The sequence below is a fragment of the Panicum virgatum genome, chromosome 4K (genome assembly GCF_016808335.1).
Source record: "Panicum virgatum strain AP13 chromosome 4K, P.virgatum_v5, whole genome shotgun sequence".
Taxonomy (NCBI): domain Eukaryota; kingdom Viridiplantae; phylum Streptophyta; class Magnoliopsida; order Poales; family Poaceae; genus Panicum; species Panicum virgatum.
In genome coordinates, this window is record NC_053139.1 from 19,560,772 (window position 1) to 19,580,570 (window position 19,799).

At 46.1% G+C, this 19,799-nt stretch overlaps 3 protein-coding genes across 4 annotated transcripts; 1 reads left to right on the plus strand and 2 right to left on the minus strand.

Moving 5' to 3' along the window:
• Positions 1 to 8,549: 8,549 nt before the first annotated feature.
• Positions 8,550 to 11,783, minus strand: LOC120702001 (aspartic proteinase nepenthesin-2-like). The gene is made up of 3 exons (XM_039985783.1): positions 11,674 to 11,783; positions 9,684 to 9,877; positions 8,550 to 9,645 (listed from the first exon to the last, which is right to left on the minus strand). Exons 1-3 carry the CDS (start codon positions 11,781 to 11,783, stop codon positions 8,666 to 8,668), a joined length of 1,284 nt encoding a protein of 427 aa, XP_039841717.1. The 3' UTR covers positions 8,550 to 8,665.
• Positions 11,784 to 12,113: 330 nt separating this feature from the next.
• LOC120703411 lies at positions 12,114 to 14,911 on the plus strand. Its single transcript, XM_039987494.1, has 7 exons — positions 12,114 to 12,443; positions 13,151 to 13,203; positions 13,458 to 13,702; positions 13,788 to 13,883; positions 13,970 to 14,041; positions 14,136 to 14,205; positions 14,305 to 14,911. The coding sequence occupies exons 1-6, from the start codon at positions 12,129 to 12,131 to the stop codon at positions 14,177 to 14,179; spliced, it is 825 nt and encodes a 274-aa protein (XP_039843428.1). The 5' UTR covers positions 12,114 to 12,128; the 3' UTR covers positions 14,180 to 14,205; positions 14,305 to 14,911.
• Positions 14,912 to 15,000: 89 nt separating this feature from the next.
• Positions 15,001 to 17,869, minus strand: LOC120703413. Of its 2 annotated transcripts, none has more exons than XR_005686948.1 (4): positions 17,777 to 17,869; positions 17,313 to 17,700; positions 15,867 to 17,031; positions 15,001 to 15,802 (listed from the first exon to the last, which is right to left on the minus strand). XR_005686948.1 is itself a non-coding variant. In XM_039987495.1 (4 exons), the coding sequence occupies exons 3-4, from the start codon at positions 15,916 to 15,918 to the stop codon at positions 15,198 to 15,200; spliced, it is 657 nt and encodes a 218-aa protein (XP_039843429.1). In that variant the 5' UTR covers positions 15,919 to 16,083; positions 16,866 to 17,031; positions 17,313 to 17,728; the 3' UTR covers positions 15,001 to 15,197. The 2 variants fall into 2 exon arrangements, 1 of the variants encoding a protein (XP_039843429.1); XM_039987495.1 differs by lacking the exon at positions 17,777 to 17,869 and having other exon boundaries at positions 15,867 to 16,083; positions 16,866 to 17,031; positions 17,313 to 17,728.
• Positions 17,870 to 19,799: the final 1,930 nt, after the last annotated feature.

Below are 19,799 nucleotides of genomic sequence, written 5' to 3' on the forward strand. Positions count from 1 at the left end.
TGTTGTATGCAAGATTTCCCTTCGGGTTATTGGTTTTCACCCTAAAGAGAAATATATATGGCACTTCGGATATTCGAGTTTGATACAAGATTCTTCTTCGGGCTATTAGTTTTCACCCCGAAGAGAATTATATAAGGGGGGCTTCAGTTATCCGAACTTTATGCAAGATTCTCCTTCGGGCTATCGGTTTTCACCCCGAAGCAAGCTAAGTTATAGGTGGAATGGTTATGCCAGGTTCTCACAGAGGTTCACTTGGCCTTCGGTACTGCTTAATTGTAGCCAACTAATGGGATTTCTATCAGATAATAGTGGGACTTACCCGAAGGTTGGGCCTGGATTATGAGGCCAACCCTTCGCTCTTTACTTATTGCAATAGCATTTTATTTATCTCGTACTACAATATGTGCATCACATAGCATTGCATTGTGTGGAATTGCATTGCACGGCAGTGGGGAGCCAAAGATGCTCACGCTCAAACAAGAAGTCCCTCGGCACAAAATGCCGAGGGCAAGGAAAGTCCTGTCGTGCAAAAAGCCGAAGGCAGAGAAGTTCTTCGGCGCGAAATGCTGAGGGCAAGGAAAGTCCTATCGTACGAAAAGCTGAAAGCAGAGAAGTCCTTCGGCGCGAAATGCCGAAGGCAAGGAAAGACCTGTCACGTGAAAGCCGAAGGCTAGGCGCGACCCTCTCCGGCTAAAGAGCCGAAGGTCCCCTAACAAAGTCCTTACATGCGAAAGCCTAAGGCAGAAAGTCCTGTCGCGCGAAAGCCGAAGGCTAGGCGTGACCCTCTCCGGTTAAAGAGCCGAAGGTCCCCTAACAAAGTCCTGTCGTGCGAAAAGCCGAAGGCAGAGAAGTCCTTCGGCGCGAAATGCCAAGGGCAAGGAAAGTGCTATCGTGCGAAAGGCCAAAGGCAGAGAAGTCCTTCGGCGCAAAATGCCGAGGGCAAGAAAAGTTCTTCGGTGCCAAATACCGAGGGCATTGTAATAAATATAAAATATTATGACATGTTTTTGCAGGTCAACTAAGAGTCACCTTCTATCTTCAGTTCTCATATCTCTTGTCAAATATAAATAAGGCCTCCAGAAAGAGTATCTCGCCAAAACGTGTATGCACCGAAGTTCTATCCCTCTTCGTCGAGCAAAAAGGGGAGTCATCGGCGCGTACCAAGCGAAGACGCTTGAAAGAAGTAAGCACGGATCGCACGTCCTGAATGGGTTCCGCTCCCCTTAGCTTCACTTCCAGTATATTAAAGTCCTCCCATGTTTGGGCTGACACCTTCTGAGTTCTCGAGGTGTCCGAACTATTTTGCTGGCTCCGCGCCTGTGTCGCTATATTGAACTCAGATCTTCGTTTAAAATGGGCTTCGTTACTTCCATGCTGCCTCCACCACGAACTCTGGACAAGAGGGGCTATAGTGGGGCCAGGAGACCAGCACCTCTGGCGAATAAGTCTTGCCCGGTGCTCGTCGTTTTGGCTTCAACGGCAACTTTGGCGAGCGACGACCTCGGCTTCACCCTCGTCGACAGAGTTCGGCTCGAGGGGTTCGCCGTCTACTTCGGCGACCGCGACTTCGGCTTCGCCCTCGCCGATAGAGTTCGGCTTGAGGGGCTCGCCGTCTGCCTTCGGCGAGCGACGACTTCGGCTTCACCCTCATCGACAGAGTTCGGCTCGAGGGGTTCGCCGTCTACTTCGGCGACCGCGACTTCGGCTTCGCCCTCGCCGATAGAGTTCGGCTCGAGGGGCTCGCCGTCTGCCTTCGGCGAGCGACGACTTCGGCTTCGCCCTCGCCGATAGAGTTCGGCTCGAGGGGCTTGCCGTCTACTTCGGCGAGCGCGACTTCGGCTTCACCCTCATTGATAGAGTTCGGCTCAAGGGGCTCGTCATCTACTTCGGTGACCGCGACTTCGGCTTCACCCTCGTCGATAGAGTTCGGCTCGGGGGGCTCGCCTTTCTACTTCGACGAGCACGACTTCAGCTTTGCCCTCGCTGATGGAGTTCGGCTTGAGGCTCTCGCCGTCGACCTTCGGCAAGCGACGACTTTGGCCTTCGCCCGCGTCGGCAGAGCTCGACCTGAGGGGCTCGCTTTTGACTTCCGCGACGGCGACTATGGCTCGCCTTTCTACTTCGGCGACGAAGAAGAATGATCCGAAGATGCGACGAGACTCATCCGGCGCAAAGGGTGAGAGCACCCGGGAACCAAGGCTCTGAAGTCATAGATGGGTCTGGGCCACTGCTTGTAAATTCAGCTACTGTGCTTTACTGTACCCATCAAACCAAAGTAGCTGAAGAGCTACTGTTGGGGGAATGGCCCAACCCATATTTTAAATGGGCTTCATGTGATGGCCTAAGGGCCTATTTGTAAATACTATATTCATCAAGGGGCCGGAGATAAATTACCACCTCCTCCCCTCCTATATATAGCTGACCCAAGGGAGGGGGGCTCTCTCTTTTTTTGGAGCTCTTAACACTTGCTCTCACATTAGAGTTTTCGATCTCCTCTCCCTTTCTCTACTGCTTGGTGGAGTTACTCCCCAACAAGGAGCATCGTCTTGTATACAAAATGTGACACAAAATCCTACCTATCAGTAAACATTCATTTTAATATTCCACATTAATGACAGAGTCAGCATCCAAACACAACACTATTTTTATGATAGGAGGTAGTAACATTCTTCTTGTATTTTTAGTGTATTCAAGAGTAGTTAGTGATTCCTTATGTCTAAATAGATCGCATATGCAATGTTGATCTTTCATTTCCTACTCAACAGGTAAAATCTCACGCGTAAGCCTTAACATACATCTTTGCCTTCACCCGCTCCAATATACTTTGTCTATGCCTTATAAGTCATTTTTATTTTATCTTTTTCTGTGTTCTTACGTTAACCTACCAAGAGGATACCTGAAAGGAATCTGGTGCTCATAGCCTAAGAGGGGCAGGAGATGAATTAGACAATATAAAATCTTAGCCTATGGCTCCAACTATTTTGCACATAAATTTAAACTAAAATATGCTATCTAGATATGCAACTATGCTTCAACTAGTGTGAAACTCTCATCCCAAAAGAGTTTTGCAACATGTAGTCAATCCTAGCAAGATATTGCGCTAAGAATATAAAGGCACACAAGATGCAACAATGAAATGCGGAAGCTTAAATAGGGATGAGAGGAAGCAAATTTTTGACATGAGATTTATCTTGTGGTTCGGTTAGGCACAAAGTCACTCCTACTCTACGTTGTTGAAGCACTCACTACGAGTATTGTTTCCCGGTAATCAAGTCTCTTTCGGGACTCTTCTTGACTTCACCACCAAGGCTATGTCAAGTCACCACTGTTACCTTGACCCCCTTTTAATTTGTGAGCTTCTCCACAAAGGAAGGGGATCTCCATGTCCCCCGCACAAAGATCGATGCCGCTCCACACCAAAGACTCCAAGGAGGCCATCACACCAATATGCACTTGTGGTTCACTTTAGAACCAGTTCACAAGATGCATCACCTTGATCTCTCACTCACTAAAGAACTAACCTAGCACTAACACTCTCAATGGTGTACTAACGACTAAAAAATTGATCACTAAGCACTTGGTTGGTTTGGAGGTATTCTCTAATGTGTATGTGGTGTCTCTGAAATCCAACAAGCTTCAAATGACCGGGGTGAGACGTATATATAGGCCACCAAGTCCATAGAGCCGTTGTCCCAATGGCTAGAAAAATCCAGCAAATCCAGCAAAACTCCAACAAGCTTCAAATGGACGGGGGCTGTCAGTTCAACCGGTCACCAACAGTCTGAAACTACATGCTGCTTTGCAGACTCAGCAGCCATCGGTTAAATTGATGCCTTGGTGTCGGTTTAACTGGTCTTCAAATTTCAATCTCAGCTCTCTGCTGCTGGCATGGCGTTGCGCCGATGCCTTGCTCCACTGCACCGTCGGTTCAACCCGTGCTGAAGACAATGCTGTTGCGCCCTTGACATGCTCTCTGGACAATAGTATGATGAATGCACTGATGCTCTTCTATTAACCATCCATTTGATCAGTGCAGTTCTTCAGTTGATCTTCAAATGAGCTTTCCAGTGCACCGATGCCTTTGCATCGGTTTAACCAGTGTCTATGTATCAATTTAACCGGTGCTTCTATTTTTGCTGACACTTGTCCAAATCATCGTGGCAGTCATTTGGATACCTCAAATATATTCTCTCTAGTTTTTCACTATGTTTTGGGTATCTCGACAGTGAATTGGATGTCTTGGATATGGTTTGGACTCGATCCATGGGACCTAGAAAATCTACAACTATGATCTCACAAATTTGTTAATCTCATTGATTAACTTGTCACACAATTACCAAAATCACAAATAATGGCCTAATGGGGCCATGTTCCTTACCATACCCCAAGATAGTAGATTGTAGGTAGGGTGTCGCCGAGACCAAGAATTAAAAGGTGTGGGCAAACAAGGTTTAGACAGGTTGAGGCTGCAGATTGCATAATACCCTACAGCCCCTTTGGTGATTTGTATTGCTTGAGGTTTTAGATGATTTTGATGGGATCTCTACCCACCCTTAGTCTAGGGGACTGGGTTACAATGAAATCTAGCCTGATACGAGCTTAGAAACCCTACCAAACACTTATTCGGGTAGTTTTCTTCTGTTCTGTAAAGAGGATTCAAAGCAAGCTGACTTGTTCTATTATGTTGCCCTTGCCTTCATTTGTTCAGTTTCTTTGCAATGGTCTGGTTTCATTCTAGGAATAAGTTTAGACAAGCAACTAGGAAAATGCTTGCTATCTGTTATTGTGTGCCACATACATATATATATTGTTGCCTTTCTAAGCTACACATATTACTCCTGCTCTGCAAGTATACGACCTTTGCAATCACATACAATTATCTCAAGGTAATAACTAACCACCAGTTTTTCCATCTTGACTACGGTAAGAATCTTGTAAGAACTTGGTACCAGCGAGAGTTGTAGTTGATAGGGATAACACATTGTGTTTCTCCTATTTTCATACTATAATGTTATGGGAAGAGGAAAACATGATAGATTGGGAAGAATGGAGAATTAGTCTACATCAGGACATGATGAAGATAGCTGAAGAAACTAAGAAGACGATCGCTGAAAATTATGCCAAGCGAAAGATGGCTCATATCGCTGCTACTACATCTGCTACAGTAAAAGACCATGCAAAAGAAAATGAAGTACCTGCAGAAACTTCTAATTTTTTGGATGTATCAACTGATCATGCACCAACAATTTTTGAAAATAATACACAAGGTAATAAAAAGGACGCTACATTCATGCAAGGTGAGAATTCCTTTGATGAATTGATTTTGTCCACAAATCATACTATCATAGAGCAAAATTTAGTGGAACCTTTAATTGATTTACCTTTTTTACAAGATAATACCTTTGTTACAAGATGATTTATCTCTGTTACAATAATATTTTCTAGCTATTTCTTGTGACAAAGAGGAATTGTATGTGCAAAATGTACTATGATACTTTTTCTTTAGAAGCTTACATTAGAGCTGAAAATAAATCTTTTCTTCTGATTATATATAAGTGCACAAGATGAACTGAATTTCTTAGCTTCTTTGAATACTTTGGATTATATTGAATTTGTTAGTCTGTGTAATCTAAGTTATTTGGAGGAGAGACTTTTTGCAAGTACTGAATTGTCATGGTTGTCTTATAATACATATCACTTTATTCGCAAATATAACTTTAGAGGAGAATATATGGTACATGAAGTTTATATTTGTTCAAATATGAAATCTCCTTTGATTTTGCAACAATGTGATGAAGTAGAGGCTGCAATACCACTAATCCTATCATATCAAGTACCTTTTGTTTTATTTTAAAGAAACAGTTTCAATTCCAAGATGGGGTGCATTATTAATGGTTGTTACCTATGACATCTTCAACAATTATAGCCAAGAAGGGGAGAATGATGTGGGTATGACACATATGGATACGACTATTAAGAAGAATATATTCAATTAGGATGATTTTAGGGCATGACATGTATAAATGCACCATATTTTGAGCCGTTGGATCGTGTATCATGTTGGAGTCCATTAGGGACAATCTTAGCTTTTCATGGATGACCCGGAACCTTTATATTCAATAGTCATTACTCAATTTAGGGTTAGATTTTGCTTAGATTAATTCTATGTCGAACAGTTCACCGTCATCCGTTTATGACACCCCAACTTTGTGAGCTTAATATTTATCTACTATCTTTAGTTGCATATTTTTTCATTCTTGCTTGTGTTTTTCTTTTCGTAGAAGAAAAATATTAGCTTTTCCGGCGAGGTCAATTAGGCAGCGCACGGTTGATAACTAAGAGACGATGTGGTGCATCGGTTGCGGGCTCGGCTCTTGTTGATCAAAAGCTGGATCGCTTGTGTTGGGTCATCGACAAATTGATAGTTACCCTCTTGGTGGAAGATCGGAACCCACACATTCCCATTAGAGATAGTGTGACACGTAAGATATAACTCAAGATCAAGAAAAAAGAACCCGGGCAGGGAGAAAGGAAGATAGCTACATGGGCCATACAATTTTATATTGTACGGCACGTACATACACACAATTAGAGCCTAGCTCTAGACTCACAGGTACTACCACAATGTAATTGGTGGAGGAGCCACCAGCCCATCACGGCTACTTTATGGACCTCTTACAGCTCTGCCCAAACGTAGAGGATTAGGATGGTAGGACGGGCCTATCACCACTTGCCTCCTACCTCTACAAATCGTGGGGTAGAGCCACATCTAGCAACCCTAACAAACCCAGCCCTCATGCCTGCATTGATAAGTGACACTCTAGTACTCCGAACGGAGCCTCGACCCTTCAGATTGACAAACATTGCACTAGAGCAAATGTGATGAACACTAGACTAATGTTGTGGCACTAGATTTACTCATCCATGCATACAAGGCATACGGTATAAGTATAAACTAACTAATGGACATACATGTGACATAGTGATATGAACCACGCATAAGCAAAGATAATAAAGAAGTCAACTCGATTTAAGATATCTGAGTAATATAAAGAGAGAAAAGTACTAAAGCCATACCAAGCTCTGGAGCAACCCCGAAAACCCGAACAAGAGCTACATCAACCTAAACTTCACTAGCCTAAGGACTAATTGTAAGAGAGAAGAGTGATTGAGCAACTTGGTTTGTGTCCTAAATGGAGTGCCACTCATATTTATAGCCTTGAGTAGGATGGTTCTGGCTAGTAATTCAGGTAGGCACAGGCATAACCGACTTAGGGCGAGGCCATCAGGAGCTACCACGTGCTGATTGGGCATGAGTGGGTCTGCCAATAGTTCGGCCAAATCAGTAGGTTGGTCGAACCAGGTTCACCGCCTCAGCCACACAGAAGTATGTCGGTTGTTGTCATGTTGTCGGCCCTTTGCACACTACTAGATTTTTGGCCTATCGCAATGGTGAAAAATGTGGCAGTAGGGCCTAGATTGTGGCAATAGGTACCATTTGCATCTATATCAGTTTGGTTGGCAGCTGTTGCAAGAAACTTTCAGGTAATAGGAGCATTGCAGCGGTTTTTTGTTTTGTTTTTGTGCAATATTATGGTAATTGCCACACTCTATAGCGTTGCATTAGAGAGTATTGCCATAAACTTTTTATGTTAATATTGCCACAAACAAGTTGAGGTGGCAACTTGTGTTTTGTTGGAATTGTGCTTCTTGCACCTTAGTTGTGTTTTCTTCTCAAATGTGCTCAATTCCCTACATGCCAGTAAAATCCAAGGGGATATGTCGAAAAATATTATTCTAAACTAATATGCGTGTGAGAAATGTTAGCTCTCCCTTATTTTCTGATCAAATTGACGGGTGATTTTGGTACTTAACGACCGTCAACAAAGGGCATGACCCGCAAGTGGTGGAAAAAAAACTTCTGTTATGCCTACAGATCATGGCATAGCTCCAACTAAACTTTTTTGTTGAATTGTTGGATTAGGTTTTTTTACTCCCAAATAGTTTTTGGCATGGTCTCAAAACTAGCGTTTTGGGACTCTATATATGTTTTTTGCTCTCTTGGAGATGTTCCTATGGGCCAAGTTGTAGGGTGAAAATGTTTGAGTTGATTTAATTATCTCTATTTGATATGATGTGTGACGGTACGGTGAAGGAAAAACAATAGAGGATGCTGGACTGCTGGATCCCATGAGAAATCCATAAGCTGCGATATAGATCAATGCTTCAAGCATGCCTTATCTTACTTAAACTCCATTTATTCTTCAGGTTGAGCAAATGTATTATATAGAAGTGCTAACAGTATTATATAGAAGTACTAATCGTTTCCTGACAAACATTAGTTATGTTACACTGCAGGACCCAACACTGCATGCCCCATAATCAATTTTTGGCAATAGAATTCCTTGGGGAGTCAAGAGATTTTCTTCTTGCGCGGCGCTGAGCTACGTTTTTGGTGCATTAGGCTCGGTCCGGAAACCCCTGACTAATTCTGTAGTTTCAGTCCTCCAGATTTGCGAGGACAATGAAGGAGATCGAAACACCAATAACTTTCATGTCCCCATTTTATATATTATCAATAAGCAGAAACATATACATATATGCTTTATGGAAGAAACCTAGAGATTATGTAGATGCAGCAAGCATGGGCAACTTCCGGCACAGGCTAAAACAGCAGCACCCATGCTACCAAATGGACTACTACCATCAGAGACACCTTCAAGTGTGGCGGCGGCGCAAACGCCGTCTCGAAGAGGAGCTGCCCACCGTCGAGGTCGTAGGCCATGTTCGTGTCCGTCTGCAGCAAGCTGCCCAGGAGCGATCCGCCCCGAGACGGTAGGATGGTCAGGCGCTCCAGGCCGGTGGTGGTGTCCGCGAAGAAGTAGTTGTGCTTCTTTAGCTCCATGGCCGCGTTGGTGCCGTCGAACACCAGCGTCAACTTCGGGACGGTCATATTATCCACGGATTCCAAACTGTAGCAGAGGTCAAGGCCAAGCGCCGAGCCGTCCACAGTTTCCGACTTGATCCGGCTAACGAATGCCTGCTTGACGACGTTGTACGCAGCCTCCTCGAGGCACGTGACCGGGACGGTCGTGCTCAGGAACACCCCGCCCGTGCCATCTTCCTGGAGGTCGAACGTTCCTGCAGGGATGCCGTTGAGCTGCCGGCCGTTGATCATTATGCCGGTGAGCCTGACAAAGTAAAGGTTAGGGTATACGCTGCTCTTGAGAAAAGCAGTTGAGTGGCTGTTCTCCGTCTGCGGAACGGCGTCATCCCCAAACTGCAGGAGGTAGGAGAACCAGGAGAGCTGGAGCTGCGACACCAGGGACAGGTCCCCCCTGCTGAAGCCCAGGACGCCGGATGCGCCGGAGAAATCACCGAAGCTCGCCTCGCTGCAGCCGAACACCACGTCCGGGACCAGAGTCTGACCGAACGTGAACGTGTCGGTGGCGAGGTAGCCGGTCGTGTTGATGTAGTCGTTGTATTGCACGAGGTACGAGCAGTTGTCCGCGGGCTCAGCGACTGTTGGCTGATCACGTTCGGGCACATCTGGCTCCTGCAGGGAAGCGCGGAGAAGGTGTCCGATGCCCCTGGCTCGAATTTGGTCGCCGGCGGAGGCAGGCAAGCCGTAGTACAGGACGCACACTGCGCCCACACGAGCTCACTGGTGATGTCGAGGATGCCGGTAATGTTCTGCAGGACCGACGCGCCGACGGAGAGGCTGAAGATGTAGGGGCCGACGGTGTCGGCCGCCTTTGAGTCCAGCTCGTTGTTGTGGCCCTCCTTCTGGTCTCCGGGAGCCGCCGACAAGACGTTCTGGATGATGTCCCAGGCGTGCTTCTTCAAGAAGTTGGCGATCTTCTTCACCTGCTGTGAACTTATGGAGGAGCGGGACGGCGGCAGAGGAGCGGACCGAAGCCGTGGTGGACACGGCGGTGGGGCGACTGCGGCCCACAGCGGCGGGCGGCAGATACAGCCAGGAGGACGCGGAGGGCGGTGGATCCGGCCGAGAGGGCGGAGCGGCGGTGGGCCACGGCGGGCAGCGGGCCGGGGGCGGCAGAGCGGCAGCCTAGACGCGTCGGGTGGCGAATCTGGCTAGGATGACGCGGCGAGCCACGGATCCAGCCAGGAGGGTGCGGAGCGGCGGCGGGAAGCAGGGCGGTGGGCAGCGGTGGCCAGGGTTTACATTATCACTAATACATGATTTATCAGTGCCCTCGGGTATCGATAATCGATTGAAAATCGGTGAAATATCGCTAAAATCGACTGATAAGGAAGATCAAATTCAAATATCGATAATCAATGATTTATCATTGATAATCGATGCAAATCGGTCGATTTATCGAAAATTCGGCTGAGAAATGTATTTAGCAGATGGAAAATAGAAATTTTTATAGTATTTTTATTTGGTTTGTTATGTATGGTATTTTATAAGGTAAATTATACATACATACGTAGCTTACGATAGAATTGCATTAGAAATAAACATGTACATATATTTTGGATATAAATTGAATAAACTATATATACATATTACATATATCCATGTTATGTATAATTATGCAAACCACACAAATAGACATACACCAAATGAAATTGCACATAAATACAAAAAAGTACATAGTCCATACAAACCACATTGTCCATATTAGCATAAATTGACACAAGTTTTATGCAAATTGGTAACAGACTCATATGACCACATCCATAATTCATACAAAAAGACACTTAAAACATCCATTTTTCATAAATGACACTTTTTTATATAATAATTATGTAAACCAATTAGACATTTAGACATAGTTTTTTTTAGTATAAGCATACATATTATAGTCAACATTGAAGCCTATTGTATCCTAACCGATTTAACAACAAGTCAACATTGAATTCTTTCTTCCCACCACTAATATTTAACACTAGTCTACATTGCAAATTATCAGTATAACCATCCATTTGTAGCATAATATACAACAATATAGTAAATACCCCATGCATATTTGGTCAAGTTGGTGAAAGGAAATAGAAAATCAACCAAAATTGTTGAATATCAACTGATTTGCATTGATTATCGATGGATTTGCATCAATTATCAGGCTTTAGTATTGGAAACATTTTTTTGTCTAAGCAAACGGTGGTTGTTTTTAATATGTGACATCATTCTAGACTATAGAGAGGCTCTAGTTTTTTATAGAATTTTTTCCACACTAGTTATAAATTTTTTTGAATTTTTGAAATTTGGATTGAAATCCATCGAAAAATCAATTGATAACGTTTATCAGTCAACATCGGTAACGGTAAATTTCACCGATAATCGCGATTATCGAGCGATTTTGTATTCCATGGCGGTGGCTCGGGACGCGGCACAACGACGGCTGACTCGGTGATGGGCTTGGAGGGCCCTTGATAGGCTCGGTGGGCTTTTTTTGTTTTTTATTTCACTTACCAAGGCGGGCAGGAAAATCACCTCGGTTAAGGTCACGATTAACCGTGACTTTTGCTCGGAGGCGGTTGCAAAAACTGCCTCGGGTAATGCTTTTTGCCCGTCTCGGTTAAGATTTCTGTAGTAGTGAACGACACCTTGGTTTTGGAAAGGCATCAACCCTCCATGGTCAGACTGTGTATTGGAAAGATAGGGAAACCTGCAGCCAAATCCGGTCGAGCCCTGACAAATACCTCGACGAACTCCCATTCCAAGAAAGCAAGCCACTAGCACCCTCCAAGAAGGAAGAAGACTCGACCACTAGAAACCACTCGACGACCCTTGAAGTATTTCTGGTGCGCATTGCGGAAATCCAAGAGATCGACAACAAGGTCGTAGAGTGCATCGACTTGGACAACTACAACATGGATGACAATGGGTACTTCTCTAACATACCCAAAGAAGGCGGCGCTACCACGGAAGGCGGAACGAGCGACATGGGCCGCCCGTTATTAACTGATGACATCCCTAGAGTTTTAGTTATGGTGAAGCTGGAAGACAATACTCTATATACTATACAGCATGGGGAGGGCGCCCTTGGAGTGATTGAGCTACCCCCTGAGTGACACGTGCCATGGCAGGAGGAGCCCTACGCGAGCCGTGGAATCGGCGATTCCTGCCTCCGCGCGCTGCAGGTGATGCCTCGCTTATGTGTGGGGTCGCTCGGCCCCAGCTACCAAGACCTCCAACGCCTTGCCGGGTTGCGGGCCCCGCAGGGTTCCGCTGGACTCCTCTCCACGGGGCGCTGCCGCTGGTCCTTGCGTTTTCTTTCCCTTCTCGCCGAGGCAGTATAGGGTCTGGGGAGTGGCGGACCTCATCGTCCTCGGAGGAGCCCATCCGTGTGGGGAGGCATCGGCGGTGCGGCGACGACGAGCGGGAGAGGCGGACGCTATCTGTACCTCGCCGCGCAGCCGCCGGAACGCGCCGGCTCTACCGCGGTCGCTCTGCTCTCTCCTTTGCTGCGGTAAGTTCCAGATCTGCGCAACATTGTCGCATCCCCTGTTTGTGCTCGCGGTGGTCGTTCTCTGTTTGCCGGTGAGCATGTGGCTGCGCTAGACCTGTTGTTTCCTGCTTTTTTTGGGTTCCTTGGAGTGCGCCCGCCCCGCGAATCGGTGCTTCCCTTTGCTGTCGGAATCAGGATTTTACCGTCCTGCTCCTCTGCGCCCTGCCTTCTCCGTTTGTGCATGTGTTCTTGTGGCCGCGGCCTTGCGATTTTTTTTGCTGCGGTTCTCGTGCCGTTCGCACTGCCCTCCCTTTGCGTCTACTTAAATGTAACAAGGTTCCTGGGATTCGCATAGGCTGAGCGTACATCAATTTGGCCGTTTGCCTTTTTGAGTTCCGAGGATTCGCATTGCATTTGGTTCCTTCTAGGTTCTTCTGATTGTTACTCCCTCCTTCCTCGTTTATAAGGCGCACACGCATATCAAGATTTAAATATTTATATCTTTGATTAATAATTTAACTATTAATTTTTAATTTTTATAATGTAAATTTTATATGATTGGATTCGTCATCAAATATAGTTTACAATGATTATAAATTTATAATCATAAGTGATATAATATATGACAAATAAATGGTCAAAGTATTGTTTGAAAGACCGTGTCATGTTCCACCGTGCCTTATAAACGAGGAAGGAGGGAGTAGTTGCTAATGTGGTCTACCGTATAGGTCCCCTGCCTGAGACGTGTTGCCGTCCCTGCCGTGTTTCTGCGTTTCGGCAGGTGTGTTTACTGTTGTTCTTTGCGGCATTTTCGTTTACGCTACCTGCTAATGCGTTTTGGGTTTGTTTCGTTGTCATGTTCTCTGTGCTTGCTCCGTTTGTCTGGAAACTTTGTTTCCCGGCTGCTCAAATTATGCGCGTTCCTTTTGCGTCCACTCTGCCTAGCCTCTTCCCCCTTTCGTCCTGCTTATGTGATGTGTTTTCATATCCAAGGGTTTGGATGGATGCTCCTGCTCCGTCACGGTGACGTTGCAGGGAGCCTTCCAGTTGCGGTGCCAGGAATGTGCGTGCTAGGTGCCCTGCGTCGGATCTGGCTGCCTCGCGCCGCCGGCGTCGAGAGGCAGCTGCTGAGGCCACTTTGGCTGCTCGTGTGGGTGCTGGTTCTGCCAGGAACGTGCGGTCACGGCTGGCACTCCTCCATGTTCCTTTGTTTCCACAGGCCACTGGAGTTTCAGCTCCTGCCCCTGTTTCTATTGCCCCACGAAATTACATAGCGCTTAGTGAGTTGACCTGAGAGCCCACCAATTTTTTTTAGGAATGACCTTTGCTCTGCGTGATTCGTTCTCATGTGCTCCTTTCGTTTAGGAGACCATTTCTGCCCGCTCGTGCCTGTATCTGTTGCTAGAGAAAATAGAGCCAGACGAATGGCTAGGAACAGGAACAGGGCTCGGATGAGGAAAGGTTATGTGTATTTGGCCCCGATTAATCTTTCTCTTCTACAATATTTTTTCCAATTCAATTAACCAAACTGAAATTAGACTTTGCAGACTATTTAATTCCTGCGTCTATTATTGAGCCTATACTTGCCTTCCCAAAAGAATATGCCACTCTGCTGAAAGGTGCAACCTCCCACCATTTTTTCAAATGGTTTCTTACAATCTACTATCCATATTTCCTGCATGTGCATCTTAGCCTCTTAACTTTCCATTGTAGAAACGTATTCTGGCCGATCTTACTATGGGGGGCCGGATCTATGAGACCAAGCATGCAACCACCTTCTTCTGTAAGTTACTGCCCTCATAACAAACCACTATTTGCGAATTTGTCATGCAATTCCACAGCACAACTATTGACTAAACCATCATCTGGAATGTCTTTGCAGGAGGAGCCCAACTTTCCACCCACTGTATATACCACCCTACTACTACTCCTCCTACGGCTGGCTTGCAATCGTAGACACTATAGCAGCCACTCCAGGTACACATGGATTCTTTTGCGTGCTTTAACATTTAGCGCGGACAGTGACAATATGACACTACCTTTTGGCAATTGACGTTGTGACATTCTTTTGGGTGCCTCGCCATGAGACGCCGCTTCAAGGAATTCTCCAGATTATACTCCACAGGACAACCAAACACACAGTGCCTTGGAAACCAGCCTGGAAATGATGACCACATTGCAATAGCAAAGAACCTGACTCGCCTTCTCAGCAAGATATATCACCCAAGAAGAACCTGCTCAAGCCTGCCTGCTGGTTTCGACTCTATGTGTGTTGGGTTATCCAAATCTATTGTTGCAACTGCAAATTGTAGGCTACCTGGTTTATGCTTGCTCCTTCAGCATCACGACTAAACCTATTTGATCAGGCTAGGAATTTATAAATCCACCTGTATCAAGCAACTCTATATTGCCTGTGATCCTTGAACCTTAATCCTATGTATGAAAGCTGTACTCTTTGTGGTATTTTTCGGTTCCTCTACTTCCCAGAACATGTTGTGTACCATGTTTGCAGATATGTGCATATCAACTGAAATGCAATTGCAGATCATATGATCATATAGATAAAAAAAAAAGATCATGCGGTCAAATATAGCTTACAACTCCATAACAGTTCCACTCACCATCAACAGGCAACGAAACAAAGAGACAAAAGTTCATGCAATCTAGCACACCAATACAGTACATATATTCATATATGTTCTTACAGACAACTCAACATACACACCTAAACAAATTGCAGTACACATCCTCAGGCGTACAAGCCACTGCTAAACATTAGCTCCTACGAAACCCATACACAGACAAAATGTAGATGCCACAGCCCACAGCAATCATCTCAGTCCTCATCCATGAAGTCCCTCGACAGGTTCTCCATGGCAGCGGTGCCATCCCAAACATTCTCCTCAGCCCAAACAGCAGCTCCATGAGCAAGTACAGCAATGGAGTTCCTTGGAGAACCACTAAAGCGTCCATGGTGATCTCTTCAAGCGTCTTCTGAAGCGTCTCAAGATGATCGAGCGACTGAACCCAAGCAGACCTAAGCAGTCGATTGTTCCTGCGCAGCTTTTCATTCTCCATTCTCAGAACTTTTACCGCATCAAAATTGAAATCCTTAACTACAACACTGAATTCGCGTTCCGCGGCAACAATCAGAGCATGAGCTGCCAACTCCTCTGCACCATCCTTACTAACCGATGGTGAGCCCATTGCCTCAAGAAGAGTTAGATCATCAACCTGATCTGCCAAGGGGACAACCACAAAACCCGTGGCCACATAAAGGCCGTCAACTATCCTAAATGAATAGAAAGGACTGGATCCTTCTAAAGCCTTCACCACAGCGTTCAGAATCACATGATCAGACACATGCACAACAGGACCTCCTACACCAATACAGAATTTCAGCACTTATGCAACCAACTGAAACACAAGATCAAAGCACTTCACCTTCAGATTGCTGACCCAGACAGATGCTGCAAGCACCAGGAACGACCGCCATACCTTCAATGCTCTGCACTTAAGCGCTACCGGCCTTCAAAAGCACACCAAAAACAACACCCCGCTATCTCCGTTGCAGCAGCTGCAATCCATTCCCCACTAAAATACATCTGTTGCCTTGGCAGCAACGAAACCGGCCGCCCAAACCGGCCTAACGGTGACTTCGCTGAAACAAAACCAGACACAGGAAACCGACCTCTTTAGCTCATTCTAGCCCAAACCGGCAACTGCCCAAGCCCAAATCAGCGGTATGGCCCAAAAAATGGAACTTTTGGGCCGTTCTGTTTTGCTGCACCTCTCCAGATAGGCGCGGCGTAGCGCGCAGTCTTCCTAGTAATAATGAATCACAAATGTATCGTTGCAAGCTCAAGAACTTCAAACACGTAAGGCGCAGGCAGTGCACTATGGAGCAACAAGAGTGTGGCGACCTCTACAAAAACTCCACCAACGACCAGCGCAACATTATCAATATTGGCCACCACGCTCGCGATGTCAGCATTGCCAAGCAAAAAAGAATGAGAAGGAGTCGAGCCGTACAGCCCTACTCGCTACAACATTCACCAAGACTACTCAGGCTCGGCTTGGAAGCGCAAGAGTGATGCTCCTTCTATGACTACATAGCAGAAGCCATGAGGTAAGAAACCTACAAGTGCATAGGAACGCTAAGAGCATGCCCTCGATGACTACTGCTCATGGTACCCAACCGGCATACACTCTGCTTTTGAGTGCCACAACTTATGGAGAACCCTAGGAGCTCATCCACTCGCCAAGACATAGCGCAACCTAGACGATCGCCCATAGCAAGATTGAAGACCCAAACCAAGGAGGTTTTATAGGGATTTTGTACGGAATTCATTTGTGTAACCATTGTCTAGAGCCTTCATCTCAAAACAAGGGGTTTTCCACATCTAAACCCAAAAATCCCGCTTAACCACATCATGGGATTACCCAAAAATCCTGCAAAAGAGGGATGTCCAAGCCTGCGGTGAAGTAATAATAATTCTTGACACGGAGACATCTTGGAGATACAAAAGTAACCTCATCACTTCCTTCATCATGGTAATAGTCCATTATGCACAGTCCCGGTCCCAAGAATTCTCCCTGTTCCTAGCTCCTGAAAAGCACAATGAGAAGGATCAAACCAACCTCTACAATTGTGAGATTTTGTGACAGAGCTAACAGATAGTAGATTAACGAGGAAATTGGGAACATGCAAAATTGGTGACAAGTATAAGATTTTGGTGCACCTAACAGATGCTCGACCTATTATAGGAACTATGGAACCATTTGCTACACACACCTTATATTTACCTGAACAAGGAGTGCAGGAAGTGAAATAATTAGATGCACCTGTCACATGGTTAGTGGCTCACAAATCAATGATTCAAGGTTTACCTTGGGTAGTGGTATGGTAAGTGGAATCAGCAGAGAAACCTTGAGTGGAGGATGAGCTTAGAGTTGTATTTCCGATGAGCATGAACATCTACCACTGGAAGCTCCCTTTCAGATGCAGTGTGGTTTGCTTATTCCAATTAGTACCTCGAACTCCCTCCGGCTGAGTTTTTCCCTTTTTCCATGGAGGTGGAAAGCCATGTTTCTTAAAACATTTCTCTATTTTATGTTCTTCTCAACCACAGTGACCACATATCAGTTTTTCCTTGTCCTTAATGGATAAAGCACCACGGGCATCAACCCCACCTTGATCATCCACTTTGGAATGTCTTAGCCTAGTATCTTCCTCAATAATGCTCGAAATTATATTATTCAAACTTGGCCACTCAACCTTGGAGAATATAAGTTGTCAAGGGAGATCAAGGCAGCAGTTCCTCACATACTTGAGTGTAGTAGGTGGGATTCACCACAGCTTCTCACAGCAGCTTCCAAAAGCGATCTGATCACTACTAGCCGGCAATAAGCAAAGCATTGACCTTCCAACAATCTAGAGAAGCAGATGTCACAGCCCTGAAAAAAAAAAAAAGAAAAGAAAATGAAAATTCCCCGCCGGGCCCACCTGTCAGCCCCTTCCCTCTCTCCTCTCTGTTTTCCGCTCGGCGCCGCGCCGCACACGTCGCCGCCGCCGTTCATCCTCGCGAGACGCGCCACGTGCCGGCCATCTTCGCGTCCCGTGCCACGGTCATCCTCCCCCACGCCCTTATCCGCGCCCGGTCGACCCCCGTTCCCTTCCAACCCAAACCCTAGCCCGAATCCCCTTTGACGCCGCCCGCCCGAGCTCCGCCGGCCACCGTGATTCGTCGCCTCCGGTGAGCCGTGGCTCAATTCCTCGGGGTGGGAGCTTCTTCTACCTCTTCTCGCTCGATTCCACCCCTAACCCTGCCCCATCCGCCTCCCTGCAGGGCCGCCGCCGCTCTTCTCCGCCCGCCGCCGCCCCTGCCCGTCGCACTGCCCCCTCGCCGCCGCTCCTCGCCTGCGCCACCGCCGGTGAGGCTTGCCGCCTCCTCCTTATCCCCGTGCGCGCCGCCCCTGGCCCGCTCCGGCCTCGCTCCGCCGCGCCGCCGTCCGCCGGCGCCGCTGCGTGTGCGCGCGCGCGCGTGGGCGCGCCCAGGCGCGGGGTCAAGGCAGCCCTTGGCCTTGACCCGGCCTGGTGGTGCCGCTCGGCCCCCTGGACCCACCTGTCGGCCTCTGGCCTGGCGGGTGTGGCTGCCCCGGGTAGACCTAGCAATTGTTGCTAGGGTATCTTTAGGTTTAATTGTGCTGCAAACTTCCAAAATTCATAGAAATTCATGTATAGCTCCAAAAATTATGAAACTTGTTTTGTTGGATTCCTCTAGCTGAGATCTACTTAGGAAAAATATTGTTTTGCATGTTACTTTGCTGTATATTGATCTATAGTTTTATCTTGCAAAAGTGAGTTTATTGTTTAGTTATTTGTATACTGCTTGAAAAATGTCAAACCAAATTTTGTTAGACTCCTTGTGAGGGTTAGTTTTCAGTGGTGCATCTTACTCATGTGATTCCTTGCTGTTGGTTAGGGTTTTATTTCGATTTCATGCTTGCTGTCCAAAATGTGGTTTAATATGGAACTTTTTGCAGGAAAGTGATAAAATGGCAAAATCAGTTTTGTTAGCTTTGTTTTCATGCCTAGTTTCTATGATAATTTTCTTGGATTTGTTTAGTTCAGTTTGTATGCCTTTCCCGATTTATCTTGCTTAGAGTAGCTGAAAACGGTTTTATTTATGGTTAATTCTAGGAAAATGTTTTTGCTGCAAAACCAATTTTCATGCGTTCTTTGCTTTGTTCTCTGCATGCTCAAATTGTTTCATGATTTATGCATGTTGTTAAGATCATTTCTTAATTCTTGCATCGCATTCATGCATTTTAGTGACCGGGCCGTCGGAGAACGAACCCGTGGAACCCGCCGAGTCCGTGGAGCCCGAACCCGGAGTCCCGTTCGGGGTCGAGTCTGAAGTTAACCCAGGCAAGCAGCTAAGCATATTCCTTGCACCTATTTAATCTGATTTAGTTTAGCTATCTCACCGGGTAATGTTGGGTGATATGTTATAACTGTATTGCATTCTTGTACCTGATTTCCTGCATTACCATTCCTTGAATTGTTATCCATACCGTTGTCACTTGTTAGTCAATGAACTACTTAATTTGATTAGATGCTTAGTCCTGCTTAGAATACTTATCGTGCTTGCTAGAAAGGAATGGATTGGAGTATCACACTTACCTGTTTATCCTTGATTGCACTTGAGCCGGGGCTAGTATAAGTTGGTAGTATCGAGATTCGAGCGGAATGTTAGGGCCTAGAGAATGAAGTCACATGGGCATAGTCCGCTTGGATCGATTAAGGACCGAGTGGACGACGTCGGTTTTGAGCACCTTTCCGTGCTACCACATATCCAATATAATGGAACGGAT